This window comes from Octodon degus, unplaced genomic scaffold, assembly GCF_000260255.1.
Source record: "Octodon degus isolate 3935 unplaced genomic scaffold, OctDeg1.0 scaffold00228, whole genome shotgun sequence".
Taxonomy (NCBI): Eukaryota; Metazoa; Chordata; class Mammalia; order Rodentia; family Octodontidae; genus Octodon; species Octodon degus.
The window spans coordinates 699,674-717,737 of NW_004524804.1; the positions used below are offsets into that span (position 1 = coordinate 699,674).

Consider the following 18,064-nt stretch of genomic DNA (forward strand, 5'->3'; position numbering starts at 1 on the left):
GGCGGGAGCAGCGCTGGCCCGTGGGCCATGGCGTCCTACGTGGATAACAGCTTCCGCCAGGCGGTGATGAAGAACCCGGCCGAGCGCACCCCGCAGGTGAGGCCCCCGCGCTGCGCTCCGCTCCGCTCCGCCCCGCCCCGCCGGACCCGCGCCCCTCTTCTCTTCTCCCGCCCTGTGGCCGCGCGCGGGGCCGGATCTCGGGGTGCGCCCCGCGCCCCCTGCCCCCTGCCTCCTCTGCGCGTGCTCTGCTGCCCGGGGCTCAGGGGTGTTCGATGAGGCAGGGACGAAACTCGTGTGGCTCTGTGCGAGACAGATCCTGTTGACCTTGCGAAGCGAGCCACGCGGGTGTTTGTGTGTTTATTTAATGTTCACGCTTTCGAAAACGGGAGCAGTTTTCCGTGAAAGGGGTCAGAAAGTTGAGTAGCCAGGCTGGTGATTTGAGTTGGAGCTGCAGCCCCAACCGCAGGGCAGGCGCGCTGGAAAACATCCCCAGGAAGGGCATCCTGCGGATTCTTTCGCTGTTGCACAACCTTGTCAAAATTAGATAAGTTTGTTAACCTTTGTTCATTGTTTGCCCTCGGGTTTCTCATTCTCGGATTTAAGTGGAGGGATTGCTGACGGGGTGGGTGTGGGTTGCAACGGGGACAATTTTTGAAAAGGTGGTGGTTTGATTTTCTTTGCTTTTAGTTGCTGACTGGATAATGACACGTATTCCTGTGCTTTCGGACAGTGCCCCTGGGGATCCCTCTGGCCTTCCTGCTGGGGATGAGTCCTGGCCCTGCGACCGCGGGCACATCGGGGGTTAGTGTACAGGAGGTGCTGCTTTGTTTTGCCTAGATGTTGGATGCTGTGTTTGGATCCAAATGCTCATTCATTCTCTGACGAGATAATTTAACATGGGGAGGAAGAAGTGAAATAGAATTATCCACTCGTTGCCTTTGCACAGAGCCCGAGAGTGGCACCTGGTGCTGTCTTTGGGTTTTCGTTTTGCCTGTCAGAGCGGTCACATGTGCAGGATCATGGGTGGTTTGTACCTGCCTTGGGGTGCCCGGCCGCTGAGCTCCTTCCTTCTCCGGCGTTTTAGGCTGTCCACTTGTAGCAGTCCGCTGCACCGGAAAGTGCACATTCCCGGCCGCAGGGTGGAGGAAGAGCAAGTTTCTCAGCCGTGTTTTAACTACTGGTGAAATCTCTTGAGCTGAAAATATTAGAACCTGCTTCGGGCTCCTCAGAAAGTGACGTCAGAGGCCAGAGTGGAAATGCAGGGCTGGGGAGGGTGCTTTGCTTGGCTGATTAGAGAAATAACAAGGAGCGAAACTCAGGTGAGGGCGTGGATCAGCTGGCCAGAAGACTCAGAGACCAAACCTCCTGTGTGACTGTGTGACCGCCCGAGGCCTGTGCTGAATAAACGGACTGTTACGCTCTGCGACCCGTGCCAGTCCCTGTGCCAGTCGTGGAAAACAGGCAGGAGTGAGTGGGCCAGTCACCGCTGGCCTTGGAGGGTCCATTGATCCCGCGAGGCGCCCTGCCTGAGCCTCAGGGCCCCAAACCCACTAGCCACCCAACGTCCTGAATGACACTTGCCAGCGCTAATGACTTGGAAGCTCATTTGGCTTTTCTCTAATGCAAACCTCCACGTTTATTTATGGCCCTAAAGAGAAAGAATTTTGAAATGTGTTTTCCATCTTGTCAGAAATCATTCATCTTCTACAACTTTGAAACTTAAGGTAGAAAAGTGCTGGGCCTTGTTAATGCAGGGCTGGAAGGTTTTCTGTAAGGACTGTCTGCTCTGTAAGTTGTAGTGAAATAATTGAAAAAGCCCTGTTAGGTAAGCTTGGTGTCATGGACAGAGGAACATGAACTAGGAGTTTTGCTGTGGAGCCTTTTGCTGTTTCACACTGGATGAAGAAGTTTGTGAGGCTTGTAACAGCTTAAAGAAGGTGCTTAAAAAATAATACAGTACAGAAGTTTTCTTTACGTTCAGTTTTTTTTTTTTTTTTTTAATTTTTATTGAACAGAGCAGCCTTGTACCTCCTCCAAACTCTGTATTTAGGTCAGTCAGTTGCCTGGAAGCAATCTTGATGTCCCTACTGTAACCTAAGAAGTGTGGAGAAGAGACTTGGGTGGGAGAGTCTCAGGGACTCGGATATGTTAAGAGCTTTTCAGGTATGCCTGTGAAGTGGGCCTAAGCTATTCAGATCCAGACACTGAAGTTTGTCTTGGTACTGTAAGTGGAGGGAAGAGTCATTATTAATCCAGTGATTGTCAAATCTGTGTGTCTGCAAGCCTCAGTTCTAGGTGGTGGGGCACTTTTCTAAAATCACATACATCAATCTTGAAAATAATGAGTAAGAAACATTCTTCTTATGTGGTATTTTTAAATGTACTTCTGTTGAAGAATAGTACTTTATTGCTTTATTCGCTGTTTGGATTTGTGTCTTTAATCAAATGAGAATTGTGGTCACCAGAGCAATTTAATGTAGTAAAATATGTAAATAAATTACAAATAGCTTTACTTTCCTAAGGTTTTATACAGGGGGAAAAAAAAGATTGTTCTAAACTTTTGTTACCTTGTGGCGTTCAGGCTCCTTGAAGTTGCTTGTCAAGTGTTTAAATGCTTAATGTTTTTAGTTTTTCAGGTGGAAAATTTATTGCTAAATTGTTTGAAGACCTACTCTATGAGTTTTTGGCTAGTTGTAAAAGTTACTTTTAAAAATAGAATGTGTAAAATAGATCTCATGCCTCCTGGTCAGTAAGTACAACTGTTACAGTTTCCTGGGCCAGTAGCCTTTTGGTTGAGGTGCAGCTCATGGAGGTGTCTGCCAAGAGGGTTTCTGTCAGAGCAGAAACAATTCTTTGCGATGTCACTCAGTACATTTTCTCTTGTGTTGTAAACAAGGGGGCTGGCAAATAAAACAAACTTTAGTCCAGAGAACTTGAAATTATGAGAATTTTCACAAACGAGCACATCTGATGAATATTTAACTTTCAAATTTAGGGGGAGGATTGTGTGTATTGCAGTCAAATTTTCCATTTAAGTTTTCTTTTTACCATTGTTTATAAATAGTCTAATTTTTTTCATCTGACAGTGTATATTTTTATTTTATCTCTTTTTGTGGAGCGGCATCAGGTTTATTGGCTTTATCTTGATTGGTTCTAGTAATATTTGTTTCTTAGTGTTTTCTTTTTTATTCCATAGTACACACTGGCATCAGTTTGAGAAGTTTGTCCTGTGGAGAAATGGTTTGACCTCAAGCACTTAAATTCCATAACAATGATATATGAATTTATTGGTTAAAATCACATTTATAACTAAAATATTTCACTGTGGTTCAACATGTCACTGAATAAGTGAGGACCTAAAATTAATTTGTGACAAAAATTAACATTCTTTTGCAAAATCAGTAGATGCTTCAAATCCATTAGATAATCCCTACAGCATTTAGTAACTCACAGTGTGTAATTGGCTTTATGTGCCTGGCTGAGACTCAGAATGGGTCTGTGTGCAGAACTCTGCGAAGCTCTGCTAACACCAGCTTTTTCAGACTGCAGGAGTCATAGAACAGTACTGCTTGGTTGGCAGAATTTGCTCCTCATACCCCAGTAAGGGAACATAGAGTAAAAACAAAGCCAGTGGCAGTCTCCTCTCACGGTCATTTCATGAATGATTTTGCTGTCCAATAAGGAGGGTGCACTGGCTACAAAGCTCAGTTCTTGAAATCAAACTGTTGCTTCCTAAGAAAACACATTCTGTTATTTGTGGTACTGGAGATGAAACTCAGGGCTTCCCGCTGAGGTATATACCTGCAGCTCTTTTCTGCATGTTGAGACGGAGTCTTGTTAAGTGCTGCATTGCCCAAGTTGGGCTCGCACTTGGGATCCTCCTGCCTCAGACTTTTGTAGTGCTCCTGTGGACCTGTAAACAGTTTCATTTGAGGGGATTTAAATGATCTCATAGGGTCTTCTCCTTTGGGGAGCTTTGAAATTCAGGTCACAGAAGTAAGAATGAGATAGGCCTCACATAGACACTGATTATCTGTAATAAGGATATTTATTTGTTTATTTCTGTATTTGCTTCTTGGAGACAGGGTTTTGTTATGTAATCTAGGCTTGCCCTGAATTTGTGATTTTCCTCCCTCAGCCTCCCAAGTGCTGGGATTATATTCCTGGTAGGCTAACCTTTTAGAAACAGACTGCTTCTGCTTTACAAATGAAAACTTTAAAAGAGGGGCTGGGGAGATGGCTCAATAGAATAAACACTTCCCTGGCAAGCGCAAGGGTCTGAGTTCAGTTCCCGTTTCTGCAAAAAAAAAAAAAAAAAAGAAAAAACCCAAAACTTTGAAAGAAGTTGTTACTTTGTAAATTTTAAGCCCAAGTGACTTTGAAACTGGCCATAGTCAGTAGTTTTGTGATATCTGCGTTTTGTAGCATACTTTTTCTCTTCACTCCATTTTTAGTAGTAGTTTCCTCATCATTTCTGGAGATTGCCTTATGAGTTTAAGTACATTAATAATTTATTGCCTAACGGTAACTTTTATTTTAGCATATTATTAAAATACCTATTATTTAGCTACCCTAAATTTGGAAAGGAAGCACTTGTCCCTCAAGGAATGCAGTGACCTGTGCGTGGCTGTGGTATGTTGGTGGCAAAGGCACTTTAACGCTGGACTTCTTCGATGAGTGTGTGTTGAGGCTTGGGAGCACAGGTGTCGGAAACCTTGTTCCAGACCCACCTGGAGGAGTGGGGAGGGTGGTGGAGCTGGTGTGGAGCGCAGCAGGGGTGGCCAAGAATCTCTCTAGAACCCGACGTCATTCTCCGGCTGTGGCACACAGTGGAGACAGGAAGAATGGGCTAGCTGAGTGTGTCTGTGGGTAGCAGCAACTTACTGTGTGAGGTCACACTTGCAATTTGCTGGGACAGCCTGATGGTGGAACAGAAAATGATGGGCATTTCCTAGTTCACAGAAGAATATAAGTTGTTAAATATAATTTTCTTGATTTTTAAAGATTTTTTCCCTTTTTTACTTACACTTTTTTTCCTTAAATGATTGATCTCTTTTATTATGTGAGCATTTGAAAATCTAACATGGAATACAGTCTTACCCACATATCATGAGTTACATTTTGACTACATTTGACCTGAGGGACATCTGTAGCTTATTGGATTTTTTTTTTCTTTTTTTTTTTTTTTTTGGTTCCTCGCATGCCTTCAGGGCCCCTTTGGCCAGCGGGAGAGTTGTGAGGTTCGAACTCCAGCCACCTGAGGCTGACAGCTTTGTGGAAGCAGCCACTCAAAGGACTGAGCTAGGCCCAGGCTCCTAATCTGTAGCTTATTGGCACACTGTGCTGTGCTTGGTGACAGTGGCCATGAGAGTGATGAGTCACTTCGAGGTCTGGAGAGAGCATCGTCACATGCCACACCTTGTAGCCCAGGGAAGTTTGAATCTGGTGCCTAGATCACTTGGGCACCATTATAAAATAAAAAATGCAAATCAGACCATTGGGAGGAGGGGGCCAATTTTACCTGCTTTCTCTGGAAATTGTGCTAAATCTAATAGCATTCCTTAATCTGTAATGTTTGGGAGCATTGAAGAGCTCCTGACTCTTAAAGGGAAGTGATTTATTTATTCACAAAAAGCCACATTTACTGGAGGTGGCCAATGTAGGGACTAGAGTCAATCTTTGAATGGCTTTTTATCCGTGTGTTAGTCATGTTCTGTCACTGACGAATACCCGAGGCAATAAACTTCCAGAGAGGAAGGGTTAATTTTGGCTAGGGTTTAAAGTTTCTGGTGCCTGACCAGGCCAACCAGAGACTCTAGCTTCTACTCAGCATGCCAGTGACAGCACTGGGAGCTCACCGCATGGCCAGGAAGAGTCCCCTTGGGCACCCTCCACTTGGCCCCAGCCATGAGGCCTCCTGCCTTGGGAGTTCCGTGCCTGTGTGTGTGTGTGTGTGTGTGTGTGTGTGTGTGTGTGTGTGGATTGGGTCATGACCTCTGGGCCTCCAGCAGGCTTCTGCCCATTTTCTTGATTTAAATTGGTTAATGTTGGTAAATCAGGAGGAGCAGCAATTTATGGTAGATACAATGTTCTTTGTAGGCTTAGAATACACATAATAAAGTTAGTTCACTGGTTATAACGTTACCTCTTGTAGGGAGAAAAGCTGATTGCCATAGTGTTTAAGCCATTAAGTTTTTATCTTTTGAAAAAGTCCACTTTTGGTTTCCTGTGCGCTTACTAACCTGCATGAACTGGTTAAGTGCGTTAAATGCTAAGTGCATTTCCTATCACATTCAGATGTTTCCTTTTCTCTTCCAGGTTGTAAATGTTTGGGGTGCTGTTGGTGGGGTTAGGTTGTGTGGAGGAGAAAGCTTAGCCCATTGCATCTTACGTTGTCTTGGCTCAGCTGTTTCTGTGTTTCATACTCACTGGACCTGAAAAGTATGTCAGAGCAGTGAGGCAGTGACAGGAAGGGTTTTGTTTGTCTTTGGACAAAACCCTATAGTTTGTCAAATTGGGGAGCTTTGGAATTTCTTGAGTATCTAATATCAGCTAAATGAATTGAACTAAATATTCACATTATGCTCCATTTGGTGGTTTCCTTGAGAAGTTAGCACTCACCCTGATTACCTGTCATGGGCACCTTTCACTTTCTCCCCTATCCCATAAGCATGTGTTCTGCTTCAACATGCCAGTGAAAAAGAAGGGATCTACATAAGAATTATCACTAAGTGCTCTTTGCAGGAGGCTGGAAGGAACTTTCTTAGAAGCTAATAGCCAGTTTGCCTATGAGGATTAGAGTATTGTGGTGGTTATCTGAGTTTTCCTGAAATTTATTCTAGAACAAATGACTTCCTGTTACTATCATCAGTATGTGAAACTTTGTACGTTGAGGTACATACTTGTGTAGATTCACCTGAGTTGTGAGAAGCCATTCGGAGTCCTGTACCTTTGTGCTGCAGGTTCTTATAGCGCAGTGCAGGATCACACCTCTACTGTTGGTGTAGAGTGCAGGGTACACCTCTACTGTGGGCACTGACGCAGCCCGGGTGGCTTCCTGCACTGCGGAGCGTTCTTGTTGCCCGTGTAGCTCAGCCACTGTCCTTGCCCCACACCCTCCAGCCTGTTCTGTGTAAGTTTGTCATTTCAGAAGTGTTACATAGGTGGCATCATACAGTGTGTGACCTTTTGGGTTTGGTTCTTTTCTCTCAGCATAATTAAGGCTTATTACCTCTTGGTTAAAACAAATTTTTGTTGTTGTCATTGAATGGCTTGGACTGGAGTTCTTTATGTACCAATGCCAGGGATTGTGGTGGTGGGCAAGGTGAGATGGATTTCAGTAGTGACAATGAGAGAATTCTGAAATGTGTATAAAACAGACCAAAGATAAAGAGGTCTTCAGTGAGCAAGAGTTGTGATAATACGAACCTTTGGGATATTTCAATATAGATTTGTTCTGTGTGAATTTATATTAGTGGTAATAAAAGTAATAAAGCTAGCCTTATCATAATCTCTCATTTGAAACAATTATGTGATCTCCAGTTGAGGTACTTTCTTGTTTACTACAACGCAGAAGAAGCCTAATGGGTGCACACAGGAGCCTGACCGCAGGGCTTGTGTTCTGAAACCCTCTGGGCGCCTGCACCTGCAGCCCCTGCTGAATGTGTGAGCTGCGTTGCACACACCTGTGCTGACCCCTAATTTAGGCCCCTTAGGAGGTCAACAGCAGTGACTAGTAGAGCAGTTCCAGAATCGCCAGCATTACTGCTCCTGTACTTTGCAGACATTATTAAGTAAAATAAAGGTTTTCTTTTCTGCTTTTGGTGACATTGGGATTTGAACCCCAGGGCCGTCTCACTGACTACGTTACCAGCCCTTGTAAAACTTCGAGGCAGGGCTTCACTTGAGTTCCCTCAGTGAGCCCCCAACCTTTTCTGCCTCAGCCTCCAAAAGTGCTGTGATGATAGGCTTCACCAGCCCTGCTGGACACAGTGCAATAAAGCTGCAGCAGTTGCTCTGACAACTGAAAAGGCTACTGCAAGTTACAGGGCTGGCAAGCGCAAGGGCCTGAGTTCAATCCCTGGTTCCGCAAAAAAAAAAAAAAAAAGTTACAGGGCTGGACAGAAGGGTGAGTCACAGGTCAGGTGATGATCAGAGTTCACGTCCTCAGTCGTGAGACATGTTAACATCATGTGTCCTATATGGGTGTGCTGCAAAGGAAACAGCTTTTTTTCTTTGTGGTGCTGTGGCTCCAATCCAGAGCATTGTGCAAGCTAGATAAGCACTTTACTACTGGAGCTACACTTCCACTCTGGTGTTACTGCTTTAGAAATACGTGCATATGTAAATGGAGGAAACATCGGAAGGACTCAGGCTTGATTCAGAACAACTGCCATGATTCCCTAGTTGTTGATGGTGTGAACGATGGAGAAGTGCTGTGGCCCAAGCAGATTGGAGACAACAGAGGCAGTATGGTGGCCAGGTGCAGTGAGAGGTTGTGGACAGAAGGGGAAACTGAGTGAAATTTGACTATCTAGATAATTGTATTTTGCTTACTTTAAATGTCAGACTATGGGAATCAGGTGACATGGGATTTTAATCACTTTTTTAAGACACAGCTTATTTTAAAATTGAAAGTAAAAAAAAAGGAAAGATGCTTTTCTTTTTTATTTTCCTCTGGGTTACTGGGGCTCAAACCCAGGCTTTTGCACTGATCTGTTTTTCCAGCCGTTTTTAACTTTTTATTTTTTACTTATTTTTCATTTTGAGACAGGGTCTTGTCAAGTCTGTAAGTTGCCCAGGTTAGGTTTGAACTTGTAATCCTCCTGCAGATTCACAGAGGGCTGGGAATACTGGTGTGTTATGCTTAGATGAAAGCATAATTTTTTGTTGTTGTTGTTTTCTTTCTTTCTTTCTTTCTTTCTTTTTTTTTTTTTTGTTTTTTTGGTGGAACCAGGGATTGAACGCAGGCCCTTGCACTTGCCAGGCAAGCGCTTATTCTACTGACCCGTTTCCCCAGCCCCTGGAAGCATAATTTTTGGAGCTCCTTTGAACCCTTGGAAAGGGGCTACAAAATTAATATTTCTGAAATTTTTTTTATTGTATAATGATTGGTGTTTTATTCTTACTGAAGACTCCAGTACCTCTTAGCTAAATATTTTGTTTGTACACATTGGATTATGAGTGAAATGGTTGAGGCAGTGTGTTGACTGAAGAAAATTTGAAACAAATACACACACATATAAGGTTAACTTTATTTTACATATTTTTTTGTCAAAACGATGGATAAAAATTTTACTAGTGGTAGATATGTTACCAAACTCAGAATGATGTGAATATTAAATACATTAGTATGTGTTACAGCATTTAGGCTTAATGCATGGGCTTGGGATACAAAGGGTTCTTTCCTTTTCTTTTTTATTTTATTGAGAAACAAATATCAGTGAGACAGTTTCAAAACTGATTAATAGGACAGTTAAGTGAAATAAACCAGACCCACATGTGTAAATATCGTATAGTCTCTCTAGTATAAGAACTCAAAAGAAGAAATACAAAAAGAAAGGTATAACACAATTAAAAGGAAAGCGAGAACTTGAGGGTTGGACAGCAAGGAGAGGGCAAGGAGAAAAGCTGGGAAACAGGGCAGGGACAAAGCCATACATTTATACGCACAAGATGGGCAAGGCAATGATCCTGAGAAACATCAGCAGGTTTTTGAAACTAGCAGTTAATTGAAAGGCTTCTTTTAGACACAGTGTACCTAGAGACCCGAATGTTTTTTTAAGCCCATACATGGACTCCCCAACTCACTGACTTGAGTTGGCACAGTGGAGTTACTCTCTGGTGTGGTTTGTGCCTCTGTCACCGGGACAGAAACAACAGCATGGCAAAGCTGCCTTGCTACGAAAGGGCTGGCCCCCACCTTCTGTGTTCTGTGTGATGATGAAGTTGCAGCTTTGGTTTTGATTGTGCTCACAGATAGTTACTCTGAGTGTTACTGCTGTGTTTCTCTTATGACTAGGCAGCTGTCAGCTGAGGCTGTGGAGTCACACAGGTGTAGCGTGGTGGATCCCAGTCTGAGGCATCGCAGCCTGTAAACACTGTGCTGCGGTGGCCCCAGACTTTGCTGTAAGGGTTAGAATATGTGATGCGCGATATCCTCTGTTCTCATCTACAGAAGGATGCATTCTATTACAATAATAAGGGGGTCAGTCCTGGAGTAAATAAGGGTAGCTTTGTTTTGTTTATTTATTTTTGGTACCAGGAATTGAATTCAGGGACTTGTATTTGCCAGGCAGATGCTGTGCCGCTAAGCTATATCCCAGACCCCAGCTTTGTTTTATTTTATTTTATTTATTTATTTTTAGCTTTGTTTTAAATACTCTGTTTTTTCTTTTTTTTGATGGCCAGTTCAGGGTTGATGCCACATGCCAGGGAACCTTGGTCCTTGCACTTAGCCAAAGCTTGCCTAAGCAAGCGCTTTAGACCACTGAGCTATCTTGCTTTCCCTGAATATTCTGTTTCTCTAAAAATATTGAGCACAGTTTTACCATTGCTAGGTGCAGTGCCATTACTAAACTCATAAGATTGTGAAGATCACATGCAGTAGTGCATATTCAAGCCTCTGCCTTCGTCTCGGGTGTGCAGTACACTTCATTCCCACTCACTGCTCTGCTCTTGTTTCCTCTTGTACATACACTGACCATTAGTAGATCTCAGGGCTTGCTCCCCAGAATGGCTCATGAGCTGGTGAGGTATCTGTGACGGCAGGCAGCACCCACTACAGGGCTGCGTGTGCCATGGGTGCCGAGTCGGTGCAGTGCAGGCCTATGCTCCTGCAGGTGCCACACCTCTGCTTAGCAGTATGCCAGTCTTCAGTCCTGTGCCGAGGGCCTGCCACCAAGTGGAGAAGGGGTTTGAAAAGCCTCTTCTTGTGAAGTGGGTTTCTAATTTTTTTTTTTTTTTAATTTAAATTTTGATTGGCTAAAGCTGTGTGCCAGTGACTCTTGGCTGCAGAGGAGGCTGCAAGAGTGCTTTGTTTTTTAGCCTGGATAGTAGAGAATGACAGGGAGAAAGGTAAAGATCACAGCCGTCCTTATACTTTGCACAGGAAATAGGTGATAGGAATAAGGTGATACAGAGATTCTGGGAGACCTCTTTGAACGCTTCGGGGAATCAATGCTACAGTAATACAGCTACAGTCTTGGGATCATGGTGTTGACCTTGGGTTCGAGAAGGTTGGGCTTCAGTCTTTCAAGTAGGATAAAAATATTTAGGTGCAAGAGCCTGCCAAATAGCTCAGTGGATTAAAGCACCTGCAAGGAGGCACAGGGGCTAGGGGTTCAATCCCCTTGCCTGTCGTGCCAGCCCCACCCCTGGGGTGTGCTGAGAGGGCTGTTGAAACTGGGTGTTGTGATGCGTGCCTGTAATCCCAGCTTTTCAAAGGCAGTTAACAGTCCCATCTAGTAGTGAGACCCTGAACACCCTGTAGACCTTTCCCTAAAATACAGCAACAAAAAAATATTTAGGTGGGTCTTATGTATAAATCTTACGTATAAACATTGCAAGTAATCTGAATGGTTCCAGTGATAACTGGGTTCTGAACATTTCATCTATTGATTTAAAATTTTACAAACTTAAGATATTTTCTTAATCAGTCTCTTTTATTTTAAATGTATTTTTAAAATTCTAAGAGTTTTACTTCACTCTGATATTTCTGCTTATAGCAATATGAATACTTTGTCATTTTTGTAGGATATTAAGATTTCAACTTAACATTTCTTCCACAAGCTAAATCAGTACTTTTAATAAATACATAATTTATATATAAAATAAATGGAAAAGAAACTAAATAGAGCTTTCTGTACTTTGTTGAATATTGTAAAGTTTTATCTTTTGGAAAAATGGCTTCATTTTGAATACAAGATTATCTTTACTACTAAACATTTAAATATGTACTATGTCCTTAAAATAATTGATGTCTAGTTGTGGGATTTTTCTGATTGTATTCACAATTTACAGAATTACATTGGTCTTAATCTTTACTACTAAACATTTAAATATGTACTATGTCCTTAAAATAATTGATGTCTAGTTGTGGGATTTTTCTGATTGTATTCACAATTTACAGAATTACATTGGTCTTAAATAGGTTTTAATACTGTGTTGTGCCATTGGATAGACAATTTGCTATCAGCAGCTAGTAACTAGAAATGTTAGATTAGATTGGAGAGTAGGGCGCTTTGTTGTCCTTAAAGTACTGTCCTGGCTGGGAGAGTTTGTTGTTCCAGCACTCTGGGAGACACAGGCAGGAGGACCACTGGATTGAGCCCAGCCCCACCAATTTAGTGACTTAGGCCCCATCTCAGCATGGAAAGGTATGGGAATGTAGCTCATGCACCCCCATCCTGTTTTTATTTTGTTGGGAAAATAACATTTATCTGAACTTGGAGTCTGAGAGAGGATCTCAGTTCGTGTAAAATGGGTTAATTTGGAATATGGCGTTTATTGGGTTGCAACTTGCTGCTCATCTCTGCAGCTCAGTGCTTGGAGCTGATACATGTGTAATGACTTGATCTAGCTTTCCTGAGAGTTGATGGTTACAGGGAAGAATGTAATTGTATACTTATATTAATAGGAAATTGAATAAAAACTGAAAAGGAGCAGTAAGTTTTGGTTCAATTTCTGTAATAAGTACGTTATAGCAATTAGTAACTTTGTTGTGCAGATATTTTTATTTGCTAGGCACTTACCTCCCTGCGAGTTTAATCCTCTTTGTGCTAGTATTCTGAAACTTTTACATGAGATTTTCATTGGCATTTAACAAGGTGTGTGAATTCATACTCTGAGCTCTGTGCCTTGTTTTACTATGCAGTTATTGAGATTTTGCTTCTCATGATGAGTAATTTTAAGGACATACCTAAATTATAAAATTCAGTTTTTATGTCTGGATCTAATCTATTGATTGTATTGATACTAGAGAGCTTAGCCTTGACCATTTTAATAGATTTGATTATTTTTTTTCAAAGTTTTATTGATAAACAGATAGCAATGAGACAGTTTCAAATCAAATCGGAAGTACAGTTTCAACAAATAATACACTGCATATATTCTTCTTAGTGGTTAATTGCTGTACAAGATGCGGACTTGTGATCCTATTTACAAACACCATTAGAACAAATCATTCTATTCATTAAGAGAATGCAACTATATATCTATCCCAACCTCTTTGAATACACAGATACAAAATGGACATTCATCGGTATACCCCACTTTTTCTAAGTTCCGTTATTGAATATTATAGGTGTGTAAACTCAGCAAAATATTCTAACAGAGTCCAGTAGCCCATAATAGCATTGGGTCTTCTGTATAACTGGCAATGTCAGAAATTATTGACCTGAGTCCCCCACAGCTCAACATAACAGCATGGCTTTATTTCTTATATTTCGACTTCATACTTTTCTACTGGATGGTTAAGACCAAGGTAAAGCAGGACCTATGCAACAAGAGTTGTAGCTTTTTGGTCTGAGAAGGTCAGTGAAATGCCCTCAGGATTTGTCCTGAGATCCTGTACCTCAGATTGTAGAACCTTTATCAGTGCAGCCATGTGGATGAGTCACGGAATAGATTTGATTATTTTTGGTTGTAGAATTACCTATATACAAATACATTGTTAGGGGATATTGTTAGAACCAGATTATGCTACAGTGAAATATTGCTTTGCATATTGATTTACCTGCAAAACTTGAGAAAAAATAAGCTATTATTACGATCTGAAGAGAAACCAGAGTATAAAATAAGCTATTATTGAAACGTATTCTAAGTAACTTTTTATTTTATAAAGTTTTAGTGAGAAGCAACTTAAAGTAACATTTAACATCCACTTCATTGCCTTCTACTTTTAACCTCTTTTATTTTTAACTTTGACATTTAACCACTCTTCCTTGTGGAAGAAAACATAGCCGGTATGACCTATCCAAATAAGCTGGAACCAGACTTGTTTTGAATTTGAGATTTTTTTTTAAAATTTTCAAATATTTGGCCATACATAATGAAATATGCTGAAAGTGAGACTCAGGTCTAAACATGGAATTCAGTTTATGTTTTCATACATACCTTTCACACACATAGCCAGCAGGTAATTTTATGTAGTATTTGTGGTAGTAAGGGTTTGCAAGGGAAGCAGTTTAATATAGGACACATAATTTATAGGATTACTTTTTAATATCCACCCAAGAAGTCAGATGCAGGGGAGTGTGAGAGATCTGTCCATGCACTGGAGACCCAAAGACTCCAGCTGAGGCCCAGAGCCCAGAGCCCACAGCAGTGTCCTGCCATGAGTCCTGCTGAAGACCTAGAGCCCACGGCCATGTGCCATGCAAGTCTGTACCAAGGATCTGCACTGGGAAGGCCCCGAGGTCGGTAGTGGAAGCTAGGAAGTCTGTGCCCGCGGGTGAAGGGTCTGTGCCAGCAGGCTGAGGGATCTGCACTGGAGCCTGGACGGGATGCTGGAGGTAAGGACCAGAGCTCCCCCGAAGAGAACCATAGCCATCCTCAGCGACAGTGAGGACCCATGATGCTCTGGCAATGCGGACAGCCAACTTCATATTAGGAAAACCAGTGTGACAAGCATTTCCAGGAGGATCAACAGCACTGTCTTCCTCTTCACTTCCCCTTTTATCCTGCTGGCCAGAGTCCTCAAGTGGAACTACCATATCCAGCACCATGCTGACTCTGTTCAGCTGGGTATTACAAGTTGACCACCAGTGGTCAGTCCACCAAGGTATTTTAAGTATTTTTGTGAATGAAACAAAATTTCATTGTGTGGAACTCCAAAAGGTTTGCTTTTTTTTTGACATGATCTATATTTGTAATCCAGGCTGGCCTCAAAATTGTCATCTTCCTGCCTCAGTTTCCTAGGTAGCTGGGATTATTAGTGTGTGCCAGTGTGCCACCAGTAAATAAGCTCAAAATTTTGAGTTTTGAAGCATTGAGACTTGGATTTTCTCTTCAGAGATGCTGGCTATCTTTGAGGCTAAAATCTGCAGAATCCCTCCCCACCTTCCCAGGAAGTCCCAGATGGTGCCCTGACCAGCCTCAGGATTGGTCCCACGTGTGGTGTGGAGCCAGTGAACTGGCCAGTGGTTCTTGTTTTATCTCATACAACTGTGGATGGTCCAGAAGTGGGACTTTGGGGGAGGCCATCTTGTTTAATCTTAGTTGGACAAAAGAGGTGGACCAGTAAACATTTTTTTTTTCAATAAAAATATTCTGAAAACTCATGATCTAGTATGGACTTCTACATAGAGGAAGTAAACACCAGTGGTCAATCAGTTAATTCCTGTGTATCTTGGGACACAGCTAGCAAACTGCTTTGTCCTCTGGTTTGGGGTGAGCAGACTGTGGGTGGCCCCAGGCAGAAGGCAGCAGCACTCTTTGGTGGTGTCATTAGAACTCAGCTGAGGGAATGTTTTGTTCGCAGTCCTCAGCTCCTTCCCTACTGCCATGTGACCCTGGTGTGGTCTGCAGAGCCCCACAGGACACCGGCACTGGCACTGGCAGAGGTTTCTTCCCTGTGTGGCTCTGCAGTGCTATCCCTGGGGAGCGTGTGGCATGGGCCCTCCCTCCCTCAGAGTGCGCAGGTCTCAGCAGGCTCCTTCCAGCCGTTGGGATGGCTTGCTTCGGGAGCACTTGTCTTCCTCTCGGGTCCAATTGTGGCACTTAGAAGTGTGTGTATTTTCTGTCATAGGTGCGCTGCATTGGAGAGCTGCCTTAGTTAGGGCCATTCACAGTGTGTAGTTCTGGGTACTTCTGGGAGTCAGTGCTCCTGCTCCAGTGCTGGGCAGCATACTGGCCTCTGGGTGGTGAATTGCTCAGAATGTGCACATGTTTCCTATAATGTTCTTATTCTAAGGGTTTGTTTACATAGAAAATAAATTTCTGGGGGTAGCAGTCAGTTGCTTGAGTTCTTGAGTGAGCACTTCAGGGAAGTTGCAGTTGGTTAATTCCAACCTGTCACCCCCAGTTTGCACTGGAAAAAAACATCAGGGGCCCTTGGCCTCGCACTCCGAGCTTAGTGTGCAGTGCATGTCACAATCTTTCTTTTTTCTTTCTTTTTTTTTTTTCCTTTTTTCTCTTTTCCTTTTTTTTGGTGGAACCTGGGATTGAACTCTGGCCCTTGCGCTTGCCAGGGAAGCGCTTATTCTACTGAGCCATCTCCCCGGCCCCTCCTTTTCCTCTTGAGATGAGTACCAGGTGTGTGCCACTGTGCTGCTGTGTCACACATTTTCAATTCTTATTTCTCCCAAGGCAAAATAACTTGGAAGAAGTTTTGTGGGTTTGTTTGCTTTTTGGCTCCATAGAAAACAGATTTGTTGCCTCAGAAATAAACACTATATGCAGATTAAGGTGATATATCCAGTCATATAGAAAATGAAAACATGGGCTTGGGAGATAGCTCAGCAGTCTAAGTGCCTGCCTGGCAAGTGCAAGGAACCGGTTCGATCTACAGTACCACGTATTGTCCCAGTGCACCATACCAGTCACCAAAACTGAGTATAGTAGTGCATGTCTGTAATCCCAGTGCTGGAGAGGCTGAGACAGGAGGAGCACTATGAGTCTGAAGTGCTTAGTGAGACCCTGTACCAAATCAATAAAAAATTAAAGAAATAAAATAAAAACAGATTTCTAAATTTATTCATCCACCAGCCTTCTTTTTCCTACTTGTGTTTTGCCTTCATAAGTAAATACTTCTAGCTTTTATTTTGCTAATAATTATAGTAGACGTTTTGGAAACATTTAAACTGAATATGTACCAAATTACCCACTCAGTGCAGCACATTTCCTGAGTCTTAATAAGATTGTTAGCTTTTGTGATGGGAGGTTTAATTTTGCATTTTGCTTGTTACAGTACTGACTCCTCCCTACCTCGCATGTATTCTGTGGAAGGTGGTGTGCTGCTCTGGTGGCTTCCCTGTCCTCTGGTTGACTGACTGACCAGCTCCTACAGTCTCCTCCTGCTGTACTGGGTCTCGGTGGGCCTGGTATGTGGGGATCCTTGGAAACTTCCTGCAGGCAGAGAGCTGCTGGAGCAGGGCAAAGGGTGGCCAGGAGGGGAGGCCAGGCCCTCAGGGTAGGAGCACACACCGCAAGCCTGGAAATCAGGGACTTTACCACTCTTTTTTTTTAATTTGGTGCATGCACCACTGTGCCTCGTTTCAGTGACCAGCTTGGTGTGGGGCTGGCATGACATTCAGTACTGGGGAATGAACGTGGGCTCTTGCACTTGCCAGGCAGGCGCTTAGACTGCTGAGCTCTTGCCCCAGCCTGAATTTGCCATTCTTAATGATCAATTACGATTGCAGGGCGGGGTATGTGAGTGTCTTTATGATGACAGTGACTTTAAGTTGGCATTGGTATTTGGAGGTGAGTAGATGTGAAGAGTGAGGGGTGAGGTGGGATTTTGCCACTGTACTGTTGCCTTTGTCTTGCTGCAGATGAGACTTTAGCTGATTGCAGGGCTGAAGATCTAGCACGTCTTGTGTAATTACAAGCCTGTAGTCTTGTGCTGAAGCCATAGCTTTACACGGAGAGGACTTACTCTGGGCTCATTTCCCAGTATTTAGAAACAGCAAAAGCAAAGTTCTCTTGTCTGAGTTATTTTTTTCTTTCTAAATATAGCCAAAGGAGTAGGACTTTTAGTAACTCTAATAAATATCTCCTGGTGGTGTTTTCATATGCACACTGAGAGAAGAGAAATTTTATTTCTACAAATAATATTGTTAAATACAACTTCATAGAACTTTTTAAAGATACTATGTCTAATGTATGTTTCATATTCCTTAGCCAGACTTCACCCAGTATAATATTTCTAAATCATGAAAATTTGCTTCTCTGAAGGGCATAATTTGGTCTAAGTTGCTGTCTTCAGTTTTGTGGCCTTTCTTCTATTCTCTTAGTGTTGGGGAACAAGCCACAGAGTGTCTACCACTAAACTATGTTCCTGGCCTGCCCGCCCGCCCTTCATTTCTTTCTTTCTTTCCCCTCCCCTCCCCTCCTCTCCCCT

At 42.9% G+C, this 18,064-nt stretch overlaps 1 protein-coding gene across 3 annotated transcripts in view; it reads left to right on the top strand.

Moving 5' to 3' along the window:
- The first annotated feature begins 6 nt into the window (after window positions 1-6).
- Window positions 7-18,064, top strand: part of Rapgef2 (Rap guanine nucleotide exchange factor 2) — a 225,185-nt gene continuing 207,127 nt past the window's right edge. For all 3 annotated transcript variants that reach the window (XM_023705753.1, XM_023705754.1, XM_012517899.2), the window contains exon 1: window positions 7-96. In XM_023705753.1, the coding sequence (XP_023561521.1) occupies window positions 28-96 (69 nt within the window). In that variant the 5' untranslated portion in view covers window positions 7-27. The remainder of the gene's footprint in view (window positions 97-18,064) is intronic.